This window comes from Leuresthes tenuis, unplaced genomic scaffold (assembly GCF_036924035.1).
Source record: "Leuresthes tenuis unplaced genomic scaffold, fLeuTen1.0.hap1 SCAF_3, whole genome shotgun sequence".
Lineage (NCBI taxonomy): Eukaryota > Metazoa > Chordata > Actinopteri > Atheriniformes > Atherinopsidae > Leuresthes > Leuresthes tenuis.
In genome coordinates, this window is record NW_027325357.1 from 26010961 (window position 1) to 26032206 (window position 21246).

Sequence of the window (21246 nt, forward strand, 5' to 3'; positions counted from 1 at the left end):
ATGCAGATATTATGATACATGCTTGGAGTGAGAATTGTCTTTGAATTTGAACTGCTGGGTTATGGTCCGTCCACATTAGTGAGGCTGTGTAAGTCTTCCTCTGGGGACTGTCTGCAGTCTTAAGCTCATCCCCAGAGGATTCAGCTCACAGGAAGAAGGCACGTTGACTGTACTCTTGAGTGGCAACCAGGTTCACTCTTGCATTTGCATTTACACACCAGCATGCCATCTCCCACAGCTGCCACGAACCGGAGCGGCGGAACGGTCACGGGTTAGCATGGGCACAGCCTAATGGGCGGCTGCCATGGATGTCACCTAACATATGATCCTTGTCATGACATACAGCTGTTGTACCACAAATACAAGAGATTTGCACGCATGAAGACACAAGTGTACACTTCCAGACTTGCAGTACTGCAGATATGAGATATCTGCAATCAAGAAAACACAAGTGTACTCTTATAGAGAAGACCTGGAGGACGACTAAGAAAAGATCCCAATTCAACTATCTTTCTTATGTTTTACGGCCATAAAATTTTGGTAGCCATACATCCCATTCCCTTAAAAAAGAATTCTCTGCTTAATCAACCTTTGCTTTTTAAGATTAGCCTATTTCTCTTTGGACGCCCTCCTCTTTCTGCACTTGACTCTTCTCTTTCAAGTCTTTTAGCGATTTGTCGCAAATGCATATAATTTTGTATCCCTCTTACAAAATATCTTACTCATACAAAAGATCTCTTACTATTTTTTCTTATGTAACTGCATAAAACAGTTTTTTTTTTAAGGTATAAGCTGTCACGTAGGGCCAATGCTACACACTGCAAAGCGCTGCAATCTATCTTTTCTAGAAACTCTACAAGTGTTTGGGAACTGAGGACAACTGCTAAAACAAAGATGACGCAAAAGAGATGATGCAACACAGCTTTAAACATGTCACTGCTACAACTTTTTAGTGTTGCAAGTGTGAAGCTCAAAAAGAGCAGCACAAAACTAGTGCATATTTGAAAAAAAGAAACAATCCTATTTCTGAGCTTTGATATATTCACAGTCTATTTTTGCATTTTAAAGAACATTTCACTTTTTTTTCTTTTTAAACTTGAGTTGCACAGTGGAAATTAGATCAGATCAGAACATTGAAACCACTCTACAGTCTGTACAGTAGGGGAGAGTAGTATAAGCCATTCTTTACATATGTGATCCTTAAGATAAGGCCAGATTAGGAAGAAGTAGAGAGCAAGCATCTAGCCAAATTTCAAAATGTTTCCTGTAAATGTAAACGATCAAAGGATGACTTTTTAATAAGTTTGATAATTATCACTCCTCATTTGTGCATTTACCTTTCACAGTCTAAAATTTACAGATCCCCAGAACAGATACAACATTTTAGATAGGTGCTAGAAGGTGTATTTGTTATCAGACGAGCCATTTCTTTGTTTTACCAGCATCTATGCAAAGTTAAACTCCTGGCTGTAGCTTCGGGTCTAATAAACAGATATGAGAGGTTTTCATATGCTCTTATGTAACTCTCAGTTAAGGCTACCTTTAGATACCCAAAATTCAGTGTCCTCTGTAGTGTCAAACGCTCCTGAAAAAGAGCTTTTCAAACATTCAAACCAGACAGCAAATGTGAGGCTATTAGCATCAAACACAATCTTATTCACTTCAGTCCCTAATAGGAGACCTTGGCAGGGATTGCTGCTTTGCAATCTGGCATGTGTACTCTTTTCTTCTCTCTCCCCCAGAATGCCTATTCCTGCTCATTCACCAGCCCACACCACTACACATCTACAGCCTCATTCAAGCAATATCCCTAAATTCATCAAAGGTGCCAAATGCTGGCGAATATTGAGTCTTCTCACAGAATAATACTGCACTGCTGTGTCTATGTCAACACTGACCTTACCAGTACAGACCAAACCCTTATTTGCAAAAGCCAAAGCCAGCCCATTCCCACTCGGATCTGCCTTCTCATCATTTATGTGAAGTTGCTGTACACGGACGAGCAATGCGGTTTTTAAGTGTGTGTCACTTTTCACCTTGTTCAATTTTGGATGAAATATTCCTCACCTATGAAAAACAAAATTGGTGCTTTTAGAGCTGAAAGCAGGCACAGAAAAAGTAAAGTATGTCTCAGTGAGATAAATGAGACAACAAAATCTGTTACAGCAAGCCACTTTTCATTCTTAAGATTAGTTCAAGAGCAACAGTAGCCTCATGCATCAGTCCTCTATCACTTTTTGTCTCTATTTTAAACCAATGGAGTCAGGGAGGGAAAGAGCTGTCCCCAAAGAGCCAAAAAGTCTCACAGTCGCATACATTCCAGCTTGGCGATCTGATCTGTCCACCATCAGGCCACCTCCTCACATACATGCATGTGAAAAGAAACCGACTTTTTTGTTCTTGAAAGATCATGACACTGCTGGGATTATATGAGTCTTTCACATTACAATATGCTGCACAAACTGTGTGAAGGGAGTGGGTTGAGCTTTACTGTACCATGTGTGTACATGTGTGTTTTTACTCTTGGCAGGTGCTACAGTCAACTGCTCTCTTCTTAATATTTCAGATGAGATCATACATAAAAAAGAAAAATAAATAAATCCAGTGTATGTGTGTGTGTGTGAATGACAACAATATTCAATTATCTACAATATACTATATATCAGCTTTTAAAATCCAGCTCTTGACATTCTGAGGACATATCAAATAGCTGTATAAATGTCCTGTTATCACAGGATTAAGTCTCTCCCTCCACCACTGGTGGATGTTTGGTAAATGTTTGGTAGTCAGGACTTACTCGCCATGGGAATGTAAGTTGCACAACTGAACAATATTGATTTGTCTGCAGCTGGAAGTTGGTTGAAATATTCAATAGCTGCACTGTGTATTAGTGTTTTATATCTGAATAGTTTAGTTTAGTTAAAACCAGGTCTGCTTTAACTGTCATATAGTGTGGTGGATTTGCGCTGATCTTCAGTGCACATGGCCCCCCTTTATTTTATTTTTTTTTTACTTAGTGATTCTTTTTATTATTAATATTTGGCTGATTTTTTTTAACCACGAAAAGACTGATTTTTGACTGAAAACTGAAGTTCTTTCCTTTATACCATGTCAGCAGATATCTGCATTTATTCATATGTAGAAGTTGGCTTGGAGTGTGGATTTCTTTCTTTTATAGTTTTTCCTCTTCCACATTCCTTTATATGTCATAGTGAAAATGATCTGCTGTATAGTCAGTAATAAATCAAATAATTTAGCCAATTCTCCACATTCGTTGGATGGAATCTGGCAATAAAGGGTTGATGTACCACCCACAGAAAATGCATCACACCTCCGCCAAGGACAAGGAAGTCTATAAAACACCACCCCACCCCCACTAAGTAACCTAGACATTACCATATCAATTAAAAACAGTGGAAGGAACCCCAGCAAGATCTTAGTTTACAGGTGTTAAGGCCTTTATACTCACTGAGCTCGTCAAAGTGCGTTTCCATGCCGTCGGCCCCAGGCACTGAGCAGATGAGCCTGGCCTTCAGGAAGGTGCTCCACTTGTTGACCAGACAGCAGTGGCCTCCATCGTCGTTCTGTTTTTGAGAAACACAGTTTCTCCATCAATTGCATCCTCCTCAATCCTCCCTTATAAAACAAACTAAGGTGGAGCCACCCACACACACACATATCCACTTGCGCACAGCTGCACTACAAAGTATATAACTTTGCAAATCCAGGACCATATAAAGGGGGTGAGGGTCGGCTTGATAAACACTACTTCATTCCATCTGTGATGGAGTGACGCCAGAATCTGTCCTAGAAAGGATGAGCTAGGACCAGCCTGTGCTTCTCCAAAATCTGCATCTCTAAAAGAAGAGTTGCAATTTAATTTTCTTTTCATTTGAGATTTCTTTTCAAAAGGTGGTTTTCACATTCTTCATGCAGTCCCATTTGGGGAGTTGAAATGTTTTCATAATTTTCAGCGTGATTACAGCGAGTGTATTCTTGGGGGTGTGCAGGGTGCAAAGAACGACAATAAGAGCATCCAGATGTGCAGCGAAGCAGGAATGACAGGACTGCATCTCTGGAGGGCTGCGATGGAGCCCACTGGGAGGGGGATGAGCGTTTGTGTGGCAGGTCAGCAACTGACCCCCTCGAATAAATACAACAGTGAACAGCTGAGACGACAAGCACACGTACGCAACTTTTTCTCACTCACTGGCTGTTCTCATATCCCCGCTGTTATGAATGTACAAGCACGCAAACCTGCAGAGGAAAGCCACACACGCAACATATAAGCACGATCAGTTAAGAAAAATGCCCCCACAAGCTTTTGGTGACATTCATTATGATTTATTTTTATCTTGCACAGTTTACTTTAGATTTCTGGGGTGCACAGGGTGTATGTGCAGAAGGCAGGAAATCTAATTTCACTCGGAGGGATGTTTTTTTGTTTTCTTTGGGGGGGACACTTTTTAGCCACACCATACACCCAAAGCTTTTAGTATTTCAGGACTACCAGGGATAGAAGGCCACGAGATCACAGGGTCAGAGGTTAGAGAGCAATCTCTCAGACAGAGGGATGCATTGTAGACAGGAAGGTTAAAGACACATGTGGATTCCAGCATGTTAGCGTTAGCCAAATACTAGTCCTGAGCGCGTAAATATTCAAACACAGTGGGTGACTTGCCTCGGGACACTCCAGCCTTTTCATATAGATGCTGTAGGTTTTCTTTTCACTAAACAAAGCAAAACACTCCTCACTGTGTACACACCAGGCAGATGCGTCCTATGCGGGACTGGGTCACAGGACTTTGGCCCATCTCTGAGGACTTCTCCCGGAAAAAAAAATACAGCTTGTCATCATTTCTCTCCGCACTATCAGGGATAAGGTGCACGTGGATGAAGGTGGGGTCTGTGAAGAGAAGAGATGTTGAGATGTTTAGGTGGAAGAACGAAACATCTGGTTGAAACGTTTTCTTAAACTTTAGTGTTTCCTGTCGATCGATTGCTTGTTGATTCTAAACTTATGGAAGAACCAGAAGTTATTTCAGCCATATTACACAGTTTTAACCCTGGTTTGTTTTGTGCACAGAGAAGTTATAAAAGAGAGATACATGAAAATAAAATTCATAGGGCTAAAGACAATGTTACCGTTCAGCCATCTGGAGTTGTACTGATCTGTTCGCATAGCAGTCTTTGTCCCTAAAGTACGGAAAATGGCAGAGTCTGTTCCCATGAAGTCAACATAAACCCCAGCATACAGTTCGCCATCTAAGGAAGAAAGAAAACAGTTAAATTGAGTAAAATTGCTTGACTTTGACATTATTCTAGCACCGCCCTTGGCATAAAACACAGACTTTTAAAAACAGGATATTTAGAACCATCTCAGGGGTTGTCGCTCTGCTATACAGCAGCTCAGCTACCTATTTGTCTTCCTGCATACCAGTAGACAGGACATGATTATGTCTTAAATTGCAAGTAATTGCATTTTAAATAGCAATTACTAACTGAACTACCTTGGAATCTAACATGTTCAAATCCAGATATGGGGCTACACTTTATTGCTGAAACTATTTTGGATCTACACTTTATTAGTAACAAAGTGTTACTTAAAAATTCTGAATGAAGAAATGTACATTTGTGCCTTTCTGTGATTTGCTACATGTTATCATGTTTCTTCCTGGGTCTAAATTCTGATTAATCTGTCAGATCATTAATTTGTTTTCTATAATCGCCTCATTATACAGTGTCACCAGGGGGTGGGGTCTATTCCAGCTCCACCCCCAGCTGTCATCAGGCGAGAGGCAGGGTACACCCTGGACAGGTCACAGTCCATCACATTACCACATGGCCATTTGCTAAAATGCCAGTGGTTGTAATTCAGTAGAAGAAACAGTAGAAGCAGAAAAAAAAAACAACTAGAATGGAAATCCACAAAAGAAACATGAAAAGAGTCCTTTATTCACTTTCACATCTGGGAATAACAGATATTGTATGATATCTGGGAAGAAGTTATTGTTTGCTCTGTTATCATAATCATACCATCAGACTCACCTGCATATTTAAACATAAGTATCTTAAAAGGAACAAGGTAAAAAAAAAACATCATAAATGGTTCCATTTTCAGAAAAAGCTGCACAAACTGGCTCCAACTATACAACCACTGTAATTTTCTAATCTCGTTTAAAAACTCAAACAAACCTAGATTGTGTATGGTTCCAGAGCAATTACTGTCCTAGGAAGCTTCCTGAGAGGAATCATAAAGGAATTATATAACACATAAAAAACAACAGCACTCAAATGTCCTCAAAAAGTCTTCACATGCACTTCATGAAGACAAAAAATATGAGCACATCCATGTGTGCAGCCTGAAAATATGTACACAACAGTCTTGTTAAGCCACAGGAAGGCAAGGTGTCGGTCTTCCAGCTGTCATATGGGCCCCACAAGACAGCAGGTGTGACTCTGAGCATGGAGACAGCAGGAACAAGAGACACTCTTCTACCACCATTATAGTCAATGTCATGGTCTCCGGCAGAGCTGCCAGGAGATTGATGATATATCATTAAAATGTCCACGCATGATTGGATGTTTAATGTGGTGAGGAACTGAGCACTCAGTGGTCAATGGTAAATCTCCTGTTGTGACACAGGATTCCAAATCCTAATCTCCCTTGGATGATGCTAACTGTTTGAGGTGGGAGGTAAATCCATCTTGGATGACAGTCTTGGTTCCATACTGGTCAGCTGGCACCGCGCTAATGTGGGAAAGCAGCGCCAGTGATTCACACCCACTGTCTTACCCCACAGAGAGAAGATCACCTTTCACTGGTGGCATCTGTGTGGCCTGAACTTGACTAAGAGACCTTGAGTAAAAGGACAGAGGACTCTGGCTTCATGAGTGCTGTGACAGATGATATGATATGACATCCAGACTGAACCTTATTAGAAATTTACAACAACCAGAGGGCTGGATACTTAATAATGATAGGAGGATACAAACAGTACTGACGCATTCATGTCATAATAAAACCCACTGTACAATCAGGTCCAGGTAAATGAGTGTTAATTCCTAAATGATAATAGAAACATTCTTCTGAACATTCACTTCACATTCATTCACTTAATTTCACTCAGTACTTTACAAGCCCCTAACTCATCAGTGGAGGATTCCCATATCAATATGCACATGTAACTGCACCCGTCACCACCTTAACAAGGCAAAGTTCTAGGAGGATTTTTGACTCTGTGATGGACTGTGATCTGTCCAGGGTGTACCCTGCCTCTGACTTGATGAGTGAGTGCTAAAATGTCAAATGTAGACTAGGCATCAATGGCCAAGGGTAAAATACATTTTGCCTTGAAATTATGACAAATTCATAAACTGTGAAAGGACATGAGCACACAAAGAGAGAATGGTGAAAAGATGACAGATTCAGACAGTATACATATCTGCTGTTGTAAGGCTCTGGGCTGGACTGTACCAATGTCTACACTCCTACGTGACCAAACCATATAATACTCACTAATCAAAGCTGACACACTGTTGAGCTTCGGGTCGTAGGAGCACTTTCCCTTCCCAGATTCCACTTTGCCCGGCTCCAAGTGGAAGATTTCTTCCTGAAATGGAAAAATCATATGGAGATGGCAATAAATTCAGTACTCTTCATCTTGTCACTGTGAGTCCCTTGTGTTGGGAAAATGAGGGAGCATATGTGCTGCCTCTGACTCCTGTGGGACCTAAAGGGCTTGATGGGGGATGAAGTATTAGAATAATGAGCGTATGTTCATACAGAAAAATACATGCGGGGAAAGCGGGGAATTTCTAATCCATCTCCATGCCACTCTACAGCGGGAAACAATGTGTCATGGGCTGTGTCTCTCTGAATAATAAGTTGCAGGCCAGATATCTCTCAGCTTCTTGGTGCCTATGGGTGTGCAGGCTGACTGCTGACACCTGTAATCCAGCAGAGCGAAAACAAGCCAAGGATGGAGGCTGAATGACTGATGCTCACTGCTTGTGGCGTCCCAGCACACAAGCTCTGAAAGGCGCTTGGCAGGAATTTGCGCATGAGAGTAGGGAAAATGAAACAGTGGCATGCAATGACATGTCCTGTGGTCCTGCCTCATAGACCGGAGCGTGTCCAATCCTCATTTTTCATTCCCAGCGGGGACAGAAATGAAGACATCTCTGTCACTGTCCATCAGCACTTAAGCAGGAGAGACTATGGCGCTCTGCCAAACTCACTTCACTGGATCACACATGCACTCTTTTGAAATTCCCTACTCATCTTTGATTAAAATCACCACTCATGCAAATAAGAAGGTGCTGGCAGTTGACTCAAAGCCATGCCAGACAGTGACGTGTTAAGAAAACGTCACAAACATTTATGTGTACCAGAGGGAAACTGTGCCCGAAATGTTCTTTTACGACCCTGCCATGAAATATGACTCTTCAGAAAAGTAGCAACATGTAGATAAAAAATTCTAAGTGCAACAAAACAAAAAAAGAATTTACCATTTTCAAAGTGCCCCACTTCACACAAACTCCTAACATCCTTCAAAGGTTCCTTTCCTCAAATAGAGGAGACATGTTCAAGTATGTGGCCCTTTTCTTCCCTTTGCGTCACAGCTAGTTGGCTGCAGATGGCTGGTGTTTGCGCTGGGCTAACAGAGCCTGCTGTGGGAGAGGGTCAGATGCTGACTAGTCCTGCCGCCTCTGTGGGAGAGCCTGTACCACATTCCTATAAAGGGTGGGGGGTGTTTGGAGGCTCTGGCTGATGAGTGGGAAAAGCCACACTGACTCAGATAAGCAAGACGAACGATTTGAATATGAGTGGTTCATGGTGCATCTGAATATATGCGAACAAAAAAAATGTCATGCATTTTTGATTAAATTAAATTTGCGTCTTGCACTTTTTAGCAACCTAATATGCCCTTTCCATGTGATAACCCAGCTCTCATGCAAAACATGGCATTTAGCACACATACAAAGCACCAAAATAACAATGAGGAATAGGACAGGGTGCTCAGACGATGAGATTAACACAAAGAGAATATAAATGAAACACTGAAAAAAAAAATCAAATGACAAAGCATTTCCAACTCACACAACACTACAAGACTGTGCACGGACTGAGAAAGATGCATGCCAAATGTTACAGAGATAAATTAATGATGGCCTCATTAAAGATGGGGTTGACAAAACTGTGACAATAATGTGCACAGACACAAAGAATGGGAGCATGCTGCTGATGACCACGAGCCTGGGCAGAACGCAGGGCTGCGGTGCAGACAGGGCCCACATCGCACCTTCAGTCCAAGTGTCTCGTGCACCGCACTGGGTTCAGCTGCGCGGCTAGCCCTTCCTCTGGCCTGGGCCATCTGCAGATACATGGATGTCTAAAACAGGAAACAGCAATACAGTCTGGATGTTACGCTGCTGAGGAGGAAGGATCAAGGCCTTTCCTGACCCTGATGCAGGTTGCATCATCCTGCTTTGATTCCCAGACATGATCAGAAACTGCTCAAAGCAAAACCGTTGAGGTAAATATAATGCATACGTAATATAAAAACCCCACTTCCATAAAAGTTTGGAAATGCTTTGGAATGTTGGAACTTTCTGGTCTACACTGAGCAACTTCATTATATCTAGAGAATAAAATTTAAAAATTTGATGGAAGTAACAGACACACAAATTGATAAACATTTAAAAACAAAACTGGGAGAGAGTTTACTCCTGTGTTACATCAGCCTTTCTTTTAATTACATTTTTAATACTGACTGTTGCAGTTTTTCAGAGGCATATCCACACTTGCTGAATAAAAGTTTTTAGCCGATCGATAGTCTGAGGTTGTAGTTTTCAGATTGTCCTCTTCATAATGCACCATACATTATCAACAGGTAACAGATTAGAGCTGCCGGCAGGCCAGACAAGCGCACGCACTCTGTGACTCTGAAGCCATGCTGTTGTAAATCTGCAGAATGAGGTCTGGCATTGTCCTTCTGAATAACCAAAGACCTCCTGTGGAAAGAGGTCACCTTGATGGCAGCATATCTCGCACCTTTGATAGCTTTCAAATGTGCAGACTACACTTCATCCATGCCATGGGCACTAACACACCTCCATACCATCACAGACACCAGAATTTGCTCATTTTGCTTATAACAGCCTGGATGGTCTTTCTCATTTTGCTGTATTTAATTAACTTGAATATAATACTTTGTCCTTTTGGATACACTCAATTTTCAAACATCAAACTTAATTTAAGCTGGGTTTTTTTAAGTGTACACCCAGACCTTAGTAATTCCCCTTAAAGGAGGGGAAACATGGACTCATCGACTTTCTTTGCCTCACTCCCAACCTTTTTTCAGTTTGTTACCAGCAGAATCTTTTTTAATTTTGATTATATTTTCTAACTTAAGTTCTGTCAGTGAAGACAATAAGAATAATTTCTTTGGACTTGTGTCTGTTAAAATTCATTGCACATGTATATATATATATATATATATACATATATATATGTATGTGTGAATGCAAGATTATTCAGGGAATGTGTGTAGTTTTATTTAACCAGATGGTGGAAAAGGCAACAATAACAGTCCTCTCTCCTGCTGTTGAGTCAATAAAGGCTGTCACAGTATGGTGGATACTGTACATAGCCCTAAAACCTGCAGCCAAGCAAAACGTTTTACTATTACAGTTTACAAAAAGCCACAAGACTCATACTTGAAGCAAAACACATTTCCAAATTTACACTGCACTTCTGAAATAATAAAAAAAGTCCAAATTTCAAATGACACAGGGTGTGTATTTATGCATTTGTGCGTCTTTTATCGTTTCGTGTCTTTTGTCTTATAGTTAAAACCCCGGCCTGTCTGAAAAAGGTGTTATCGGGGGTACGACTCGGACATGTCTGTTCAGCGTTAGAGAGAAAATAACAGCTGTCTCATTAATGGACTAGAACTGGAGCATTCCACTTGCACCCCATAACTAGAGCTCCCACTTCCAATTACCCGACGTCTTACATGGTGGATTCTGGCGGGTAGCCTGGATGGATGCATGAAGGGGTGGACGGATAGGTGAGTGAAGGCTCTGGATGGAAGCCCTTCGTTAGTAGGTGGGGGGGGGGGTCACAGAGGACCAGCGAAGGACTGGTGCCAGCAGCGCTTGGCTTTGAAATCTCTCTGCGACCTCGAGGGAGAGCAGCAACGTGATATTACCTCTTTATTTATTGCTCTTTATAAAAGTCCCCTGATCATCATTAGGGAACAAGTGTGATATTTAAAAAAGAGTGAGGTGCTAAAGGGGAGTGTGGCAAGGTAGTTATGCCTAGCTTGGGAAATTCAAGAGGTCCCATTAACAGTTGAGACTAAACAGAGTAGAATTAACCGTTCACTGGGGACAACAGCTGTGTGTTGGTGAGGCTGGTGTGCTGGCTGCTTTGCCATATGAAGACACATGGTGCCACAAGCAAGCTTAATGATGGAGGAAAGAAAGTCATCATCATAAAGGGAGGCGAATGTAAGGCGGGTGGAAGGCAAAAACTTGGGTAGGTGAGAGAAAAAGCAAAGGCAAGCTATGCTGCTAATGATGCAGGTGGAGGAAGCAGTCTGTTCAATCAGCACCTAATTGGCTTACATATTCTTCACGTAGAGTGTTTTCTAACCTGAGGTTTGCGCCCACGGTTGACAAAGGTACAGACTGGATTGTAAGCTCCTGTTCCACAGACGTACAGTTGAGTCCGGTTCCATGGCTCTATTAGGCGGATGAAGTTTGCGCACTCCTCCTGGAAACAAGATGACTGCGATAAATGAAACTGCCACTTACATCCAAATAAAAAGAAATCCACTGTCTTATTTTACTGCTGTATCTCCTGAAGATTTACCAAATGTGGACTGAATCAAATAAAAAAAAAAATATATATATTTGGGTTTGTTTATCAAAAATAACAGCCCATGGTGTTGTGCTCTCCACCTGGCGCTGGCAGACAAGAGGATAGTTAGACTAACTGGGCTGCTCTGCTCCAGTACACTTCTGTGTTCTTGGCTAGACAGGAGGGAACCAGTGTTTTACTGGGCCAAGTTCAAACCTACAGGTGACTGCTTTTTGAACAAGTTCTCCACATTGAAACCAGAAGGAACAATAGAGGGAATTGTGTACTTGTGCAATACATAAAAAATAAAATGAAAAATGGGAAAAAAAAGAAAAATCAAGCTGAACGACCCTGCTGAGGTCTTCATGCATACTTACATTGGCATCTTTCCCACTCACAAGGCATTCCATCCTTCTTCGTTCAGACACTGGCCAGTGGATCTGTGAGGAGAGAAACAGAGGACACTTTATTGCTACAATCCAACCTGCTATACATCAGTGGCATTTATTGGATTTTGGGGCTAAAACTGGGAAAGGAATATCAACCCAGGATAATATTAGTCCTTTTGGGATTGTTACAACCCAGTTACAGGGTTTTAATGAACCGACACCAGGAATCCAACAAAAACTACATGTGAACGAACCGAAATAGGTGGTGCAGGGGCCACAGAACAGAACATTTTGCCCTGGGGTGCAGCTGCTGCGACTGCTGAGGTAAAGGCGTCTGCTTCATCCCACTCTAACAGCCTATTTTAGAGGTGAGGGGTCACAGCGAGGGGAGACAAGAGAAGTCTTACAATATGTGGGCTCTTGTTGATGTCATGGAGGTCCAGAGACAGGATGTGGTCCTTGCTGCCAATGTACATTCGATCATGGTCCTCATCCATACGAAGGATCCGGTAGTCGGATGTGTTGAGCAGGTAGGCGAAGTGATGAGCAGTACCGGTAGATCTCAGTTCTGTGTGGGGACAGAAATGTATCCGTTAATGGCAGCTGCATCTACAAATGCATGTTCTCACACACATACACACAACTGACATATTACTCATGCCACTCCTGCATACCAGTGTAGACTTATCTGATGGTTTTCCACCTACACTGCTGTAACTCAACACCATACATTAGAGACTGTGTTGATGGCTTAATACCTCCTGAGTAGATCAAAAGGGGGGGGTGGGGTTCTCATCAGTGGCAGTCTTCCAGTGGAAAGTCAGGAAACATGGACACAGAAGTTTGATTGATATGGCACTCAAAAGTAATTCATACCACATATGCAGTAAGGTTGGAGGGTTACGCAGAGTTTTCTTTCATTCCCTGCTTGGACACCACCCTCTAAAGGTCAGAGGAGTTTTCGCCTTTGGTAACACAATGCAGCTGACACGTCTTCACATGTCGAGAGTTACCCAGTCTCCTGTCAACTCTGTGTTGGAGTGTTTGTTTGATATGTTCTTCTCGGTTCAGGAGCCACGTTCAGGCGGAGCAGAGAGGCCACCGCTCCAACAGCAAAGGTCACATGCCCCACCATAGACAAACACACTCCTTCGCAATCCATAGGGCTGAGGCATTAACGGGTGGCATTTACACATTGTTGGACAAACAGAGCATTAACTTAAGGAGCAGGAAAGTCCCATTTCACAGCTTAGATTTACTCTACAGCCAACATTGAACCACACTTTGAGGTAAGTCAGAGTCCTTTAGGGCTGATTGTGCAGCCAAAATGTGGTGGAGCGAAACCAGAGGATAAACTGTCAAATACAGTTAGCTGTGTTTGACTCTTGCGTACATATCCGAACAGCGGTCTGCCAGAGTATAATGAAAGGAGCCAAGCAGGAAATGTAGTCAATGTGGGGTGTCAGGTCTGAAGGGCACCCCCTCAGAGTCTTACACGTAGAGGTTATTTCCAGATTTGAAAATGTTTCAAAGCAGAATTTTTTTGCAAGCTCTGTATGTGCAGTCATCCTTCATGCATTTAAAGTTACTTAAAAACATTCCTGTGAGGCTGTAAGGTGTTTCTGAGGAAGAGGTCTGGACACCCAAGCATGCAAAGCCATCAACATGTCCAACATTGGGCCTTAAAATAAACACCATCTCCGGCCTTTTTTAAACAGACTCCCTATGGAATCTGATATTACCAGTCTTTCCAGCCAGATCCAAATTTAACATGGGGTTACGTCAATAAGCAGAGATTAATAGCATTAGATTTGCTATATTTGTATAATTTGATTTAATAACTGTGACCACCGAGGGAATGTTTACAGGTCAGCAGAGTGATAGGCAGCTGTCACGAGTTCTGCAAAGAGAAGCTGCAACATGTGGTTGTACCCTGTGATTATTTGTGTTGGAGACTTAAGCTGAATGATGAGTCCCCGTGTGCACAAATAAGAATGCATTGTACTCGCACACGCTTCCCGAGGGCCAGTTGAAGCCCTTCCTGAAACAGGTTGTCAGCAGCTCCTCAGTGTTTGTTGTCAGAGAGAAGCTGGATGGAGCCATCTGTCAACTGAGGAGGGAATGTAAGCATAGCAAAGCAACAGCACGCCCCGTAGAGGGCTGTGTATTAAGAAACAAACATGTGTAATCTAATCTCATGGTCATCTGATAATATACAGACAGTGTGGTTTACATGTACTCCGCAGCGTGTCCGAATTTTATGCCATGGCTAAAACATGAATAATGGCCTCTAATGATACATCTTTCCTCACAACTTAAACCACTTGCAATGCAGACTACACCACAGAGAACCCCTCCTTTTAGATAATGGCATTGCCAAGGAAATCAACCCCTGCAGGTTGTTCATGACAACTGAATCAGAGCTCTGCACAGGATTTACATATCCTTTATTTAACTGTAATAATAAATCTGTCAAAATTTCTAAAAGAAATCTGCTGCAAAGAAAGTGAAGTCATTCCAGCTATTAGACGTCATTTCCTATTCTGTCAGCTTTTTCTCTGCTCAACCCCAGAGTCAACCTTCACCTCAGGTGCGCCCTATGGTGTTGAGCTCATTCAAAACGTTGACCAGGGATGTACAGCAGCAGCAGTCTGAGCTTGGCTGCTGCTCTGCTCCGGAGTCAACCTGCCCAGGAGGTTCACAGGCTGACATTGGTCCCAAATCACTCACTCTTTTCTATAAAGAGGACTTCATAGTGAGCTTGCCACTTTGTAGAGCTGGCCAAATTATCATCTTTAACATCAGTATCGGCCCAGAATTTCACATCCTTAGTATACATTACAGAAGTAAGAAGCTTTCCTGAAAAAAAATAACAGATTAATCAGTTTGTTTTTCCTTTAAACAGCGGAGATGCACATGAGCAAGTTGGGGGGAGGGGAGGTGTTAATTTAATACGCTTAATGTTAACAGAGGCATTCTGTGTTTGCTTACGTGGGGGGAAGAGTGTTGAAATGCACATAAAGTACATCACATAAATGCATACTGGTATAGCTGTGGTCCTTTTGTGTCCTAAAAGACCAAATGACCTGAGTAGTGTCCAAAATATTCTTTCACTATGATGAAGAGCTGATGAATATAGTACTCTGCATACAACTTCCTGAGTAGTTATTACGTATAAGTGAGTGAGTGTGCGAGAGACATGCAGGGGGACTATGCTCCTCAATAATGAGACAACAAATAATGAGACAACAAATTTTCCAAGTTGCAAAGATGATAAAATAGTTTGTGGGGTTGTGTTAAAGTGTCTTGTTATTCCTGAAGGGTAGCAGAGGCATATCTTTGCTATGTGGATACTTTGAAATGCTGGCAGGTTAAATCAAATTTGCAAGTGATCCCTCCTCTGTTCAGCAAGTTACATTTTATTAAGGTTGACATATTAGGCTGCACACTGAATCCACTGTTTCCCAACCTCATCTACTAACTTGTAGAAGCAGATTAGAATTACAGGAAAAGCTCAGAGAGGTTGTACTGCTGTGCTCTTTGTCAGCCACATTAGAGCATGACAGGACACAGAGACTTATCCTGGAGATTTAAAGGCTGGAAGCAGAGTACCAGTGTGTCTATTAAAGCCAGATAAACTCTTAAAGTAGCCCATTACTGTTTGTAGGTTCACTCTGGGGGGTCTGCACACACACAGCAGGAGCTTTGTTTCAGGAACACATTGCTTCTTTCCCTTGAGGAATGGCAATGGCTCTATTAGAGGTGAAAGTAAGCCAGTAAGGGAACATGATCCCCACTCTCTGAGTCTCCAACTTTCCTCATTCACTTTTCTTTATTCACCCAAGCTCTGCAGGCATAAAAGAACATTTGTTTCATAACATTTTACACATGTTTACTCTTTCTATGTAGCTAAGTAGTGCAGGTGAATCTGTGCAAAGAAAAGTAAGCGATTACACAGAAGTGAGGAGTGAGTGGCGATCTGGTCTTAAGATGCTAAATACAGACAGTCCTCTCTCCCACCATCTCAAGGTGATGTTGTCTGACACAGCCCACAGCCTGTTCCCACAGCTCGACACTCTGCTCACAAGAAAGGTGTTCGCTGATGTTTGAGAACAGCTGGATGAGTTCTGCAGACATTCTAGCTTAATGCTAGCATCAGAGCCACATGCTACATGTTGTAAAGACCTGCACATAACAACATGTGGGTGACTGAAATATAGCAGCTTCACATGGGCAGGAAATAAAATGTACTCTATTCTCAAATAGATCAAACTTTCTTGTTGAACTCTTTTTCAGGAAATGTACTTTTAACTCAATATATAAGTCTTATCTTAAAGGCCAACACCATGGCAACCATTTTAGGGTTGATTTTTTTTCAGACGTTGTCATTGAGCATTGTTAATACTTGCTTGCTTCAAGAGGATCATCATGAGTCTCTCTGCAAACTTTAACCTACAAAAAGCTATTTATCCCCCCAGACACACACCATCACAGCTAGTTAGAGGTTGCAAGGATGCTTATATTATTTCTCAGCCTCTGTGCACATCTGTTACATATCAACAAACAGACGTTTTACATAAATTCAAAGACTTATCCTGAAACAAGAAGTCCAATAGCAAAGAGAACACAGATGGTTTATCTTATACCGTATTCAAGCCAAAAAGTTTTCATTGCATGATAATTCTTTCCTGAAATACAATACAAGGTGCTATGACTAACTACCTAAGTTCCTTATTCACAGAGAAACAAGACAAATAAGTGCAACACAAGTAAGGTTTCCATCCACAAAACCAAGTCAGTCTGAAGCAATCGTTTGAAAAGCTGCAAAAAGAAATGCAAACATTCACCAGACCAGGATTTACATGATTTTAGGATTAATACAACAAAAAAAACAATGTGTTATCAGCTTTACAGCCTATCAAGTAAACACGTTTTTTGTTTCACATTAGAAAGGCATGGCAGTTTTTTTTAAGCACCTTTAAACAGAGATGGCATTCAAAATTTGGTACAGAAAACATTAAAAGCATTAAGAGGAATCACAAGAAGTTACCTGAAATCATGTTCTACATAATCTTGTGGCTCTGGATAGTTAATAACAATTAATTCACCCCATCAGAAATGTATTCTGAGGTGTAAACCAGTCAGTACCGCGTTAACCAGCAGTAGCATTTTTAAAAGGAGTTCTTTAACAAACGTCGGGCGAGTAGAAAGACCTGAGAGCTGGACTGATATGATCTTCTTTTTTTATCTTAGTGAGAACAGCATTCTGATTCAGCTGCAGTACAACGCAACTGTTGAACTGGAGGGTCATGAACGCATTCTGTCATCCAAATGCAAACCTTTTCTAACACCATTACAAGCATGAATTTTAGTATACTATTAGGTTTAAATTGGATATAGAAACATAGGAAAGACACATGTCTCACTGTCAGACTGAGCCAGCCCCCCTTCATTCTGAGAGAATACTTGGCTGCTGACGATGATCTCCGGGACTGCAGGCCTGCATGTTATAGCATATCTCTCCATCTTAAATTAATAGCCAACGGGCCGAGTTTACTTTAGAAATATGTTTGGACAGGAAACTTTACTGGCACAGAGCGTGCTCTCAAGAACACATATGCAGAAATAAGAAAGCGCACTGCATTACAGTCTTATATGAAATTATTTCCCACCATGCATTTACACAAGGGAAAGAGTAGACTGGATTTTATGTATCACATTTAGCTGTTAATGCATCCTGCCCCACGGTGTGCATCGGTAATAGCAGAACTTCCTCTCATTAAGGAAAGATTACTGCATCCAGCGTGGTTTAACAACACACGGCCCATCCCACTCAGAGCTCTCTTGGCAATTTTTCAAGAAGCATCGGGTTGGATCACAGAGATTTTTAGACTTTGTGTTTAAACAACTCACAAGCACTTTTCATGCTATCCGTTAAAGGTGAAACTGTTATGCCTTTATCTCGCCTCACTGCTCTATTTGCTCTATTGTGGAGTGTGTGTAAGAGAGAAAGAGCACTGGTGATATAACATGGGCGTCTTCTTTGCAGCATTAGTGTACGGATAGGCCCACTGACAGAGAGAATCAAGAGGCAAATGCACATCTTGGCACTCAACAGTGCGGTGTGCACTCGCTACATGACACTGATATGGGTGTTCCACCCCACTGCATATTTCTCTGGTTTCAAATTGGGTAAATTAAAAGTGCAGGCCACTGCCAGAGTCAGTGCAGAGCATGCCCCTGCTTGCTGTACTCCCTATGGAGAAGTATGGAGGGTAAAGAAGGGGGGGTGGGAGCAGAAGTTTGTGGTCTGTTTCTTTGACTCTCAGCAGGAAGGGAGCAATGAGCAAAGTGGATGAGTAGAATGTGTAGCAAATATCTTCTCAGTTCACGGCTCTGTGGTTTTCAATTGTGGGCTGTGTGGCTTAGAGTCAGATCCTGACAGAAGATCAAAAACAGCCTACGATCCATTCAACTGACACAACAATTCTAAATTATAGGCTGCTCTGGTAAATAAGGTTAGAATCATTGTTACAAGGTCGAGTAATAAAGAGATAAAAATACCCTGTTAGCCTCTGGCACGTCACAAACAAGCTGCTCTACCTGAGCAGTGCCCCGAGGCACTTTCCAACCTGTCAGAAAGAGGTGTGTGAGCTCTCACACACACCAGAGTGGCAGGAGTGATAATTAGGGTGTTTAAGAGAAGGCAGGAGAGGTGACATGCTGTCACACATCAAAGGCAGCACTTGTCAGGAATCCTCGCCAAATATTTTGAACGCTGTCAATGCAAAGAAGCAAAACTCTACTTAAGTGAAGACTTATTACTCGTCTGAAGGTCTGAGGACACACTTCACTGCAACAGCACTGATGGAGCAGCACAAAACAGCTTCTGAGACTGTTGGGGGAAAACTGCAATGCTGGCAGTTGGGTCAACTTTTAATAAGGTGGAGTAATGAATTGAGGCGCCACAGGCGACAGTGCCACAGGTTTAACAGACTTGCTCAACATGACACAACTCTCATTAATTCGTGTGAGCCTCAGTCACTGAAATATTCATAAGTGTCTGCCGCATGTGAACCTGTGCAAAGGTGCATTTATTATCTTGGGTACATGTTTGCCTATAAAGTGGAGATTGAGTTGGGGGATACAGATGGCTGCAATCTGCGGTGTTATCTGAAAGAACTATTTAAATATCTCTTCATTCATTCTCTATCATAGTCTTTTAATATCACAAAAAAAAAACGATGTGCTTTTTTATTACAAATGTGCCAATTCTATTCTGTCACAATAATTCTTGGTTTGTCAGCACGTTACGTTTGGGTGTAATTTCAATATGTGCAGCAATTTACTGCTCAAGACAAGCAAAATACTTTTTATTTGAGCATTAACTCTTTAAGATGCAACATAAATACTTTACTTTTGACTTGCCGCGTGGTATTTCACCGATGGGTGTCAATGGTTGTGTGTTTTCTGACAAAGTAGCCTGACAAAGCCAAGAGAAACTATACTATAAACGTTGGGAAATTTTCTTAATGCAATAAAAACTTATATCCGTGGTCTGCTCATTTATTTGAATTTAACAGACACAGGTCCAATAAATTATTTCAGTGACAGTTTCAGTGTCTTCAGTGACAAACTTCACAGTCCTTAGAAAATATAAACAAATTCATCAAAGTGATGCCAGCAACACTTTCAAAAAAGCTTGGAAAGAAAAGTTTATAGAATTTGCAAGTGACAGTGTGCTGGGAGATCCTACAGTCAGCAGAATAATTAGTAACAGGTGGGGGTGTCAGGATTGGGTATAAAAGGAGCATCCACCAACGGTTAAGTCTTTCCAAGGAAGCATGGGTTGTGGTTCACCACTTTGTGCCAAACACCATCAGATTTTCCTCAAAAAGTTCCACCCAAAAAAATTATTTTAAATTAAAAAAAATTCTTAATGCAATATTGCAAAGAGGTTTAGTTTTCAAATATATACCATGCATGATATTGTGAAAAGATTCAACAAGTTTGGAGAATTTCAGTAGGTAAAGGCCAAAGATACCTTGGAAAACCATTTTCACCAAGTACAGTCCACCATCCAGAAATGGAACCTGAATCTATGCAAGAAGGATGCCATAACACAACACTGCACAGAAACACTGCTGAATTCTCGGGACATGAGCTCATGTTAGATGACAGAGGACAGTGGACACGTGTTCTGTGGTAAGAAGACTTCCTGTTTTAGCTGCTTTAAGGAAAAAATTGATGCTTGGTAATATGTGTCAAAGATGAGAAAGAATAAACAGGCTGTTATCAGTGAATAGCATCAGTCCACAGTAGGAGTGACCTCATATGTTCATGCTTATGTTTATGCATTTAGCAGACGCTTTTATCCAAAGCGACTTACAAATGAGGATATAACATTACAGCTAACATCAAAGCTAACAATAAACTCATATGTGTGAAGGTACCACTGATGCAGACATGTATATTGGGATTTTCAAACAGATGTATGCAACCATGAAGACAAAGACAGTGAAGTTCATCATTAACAAAGTCAGTTATACCTTGAACTTGTGTTTATTAAATAAAGGTTCAAACAATTTTTTTTAAATTTCCAGACTTTTCTGCAAATGAGGTTTATATCTTTTTGAGTCTTAGTTAAAATGTGGCAATGTTTTTCTCCAATGAGCTTTCTGCATGCCAAAAAGTGCATGCCATGAATTACTATATGAAATCAGGTACTGTATCTTCACAGTAGGAGTGGCACTGGCCTATATTCAGACGCCTCTATCTGAAAGCGGTTGTTTTTCCTTTCTTATCTTAATCTAACACAACTTTCTCACAACAACTTCCTGTATAAGCAGGATAAGGAAGCACCTGATATAGGGGCAATCACTGAGCACACCAACAGGCAGGGAGATTAAAGAATCCTCTTGTGCTCGTGGACAAGTGTGTGCCCGCTGGATGCCTGAGTTACCACCTGCACTGCTTTCTTGTTTAGCA

General features: G+C 41.5%; 1 protein-coding gene across 5 annotated transcripts in view; it reads right to left on the reverse strand.

The window, feature by feature from the left end:
• LOC140303869 (semaphorin-3F-like) overlaps positions 1-21246 on the reverse strand; it is a 62614-nt gene that overhangs the window by 10576 nt on the left and 30792 nt on the right. For 3 of the 5 annotated variants that reach the window (XM_072382814.1, XM_072382812.1, XM_072382813.1), the window contains exons 2-9: positions 12666-12826; positions 12247-12309; positions 11663-11782; positions 9306-9395; positions 7520-7613; positions 5146-5265; positions 4767-4906; positions 3470-3584 (exon numbers count right to left, since the gene is read on the reverse strand). In XM_072382814.1, the coding sequence (XP_072238915.1) occupies positions 3470-3584; positions 4767-4906; positions 5146-5265; positions 7520-7613; positions 9306-9395; positions 11663-11782; positions 12247-12309; positions 12666-12826 (903 nt within the window). The remainder of the gene's footprint in view (positions 1-3469; positions 3585-4766; positions 4907-5145; positions 5266-7519; positions 7614-9305; positions 9396-11662; positions 11783-12246; positions 12310-12665; positions 12827-21246) is intronic. The other 2 variants (XM_072382816.1, XM_072382815.1) reach the window with 1 other exon arrangement.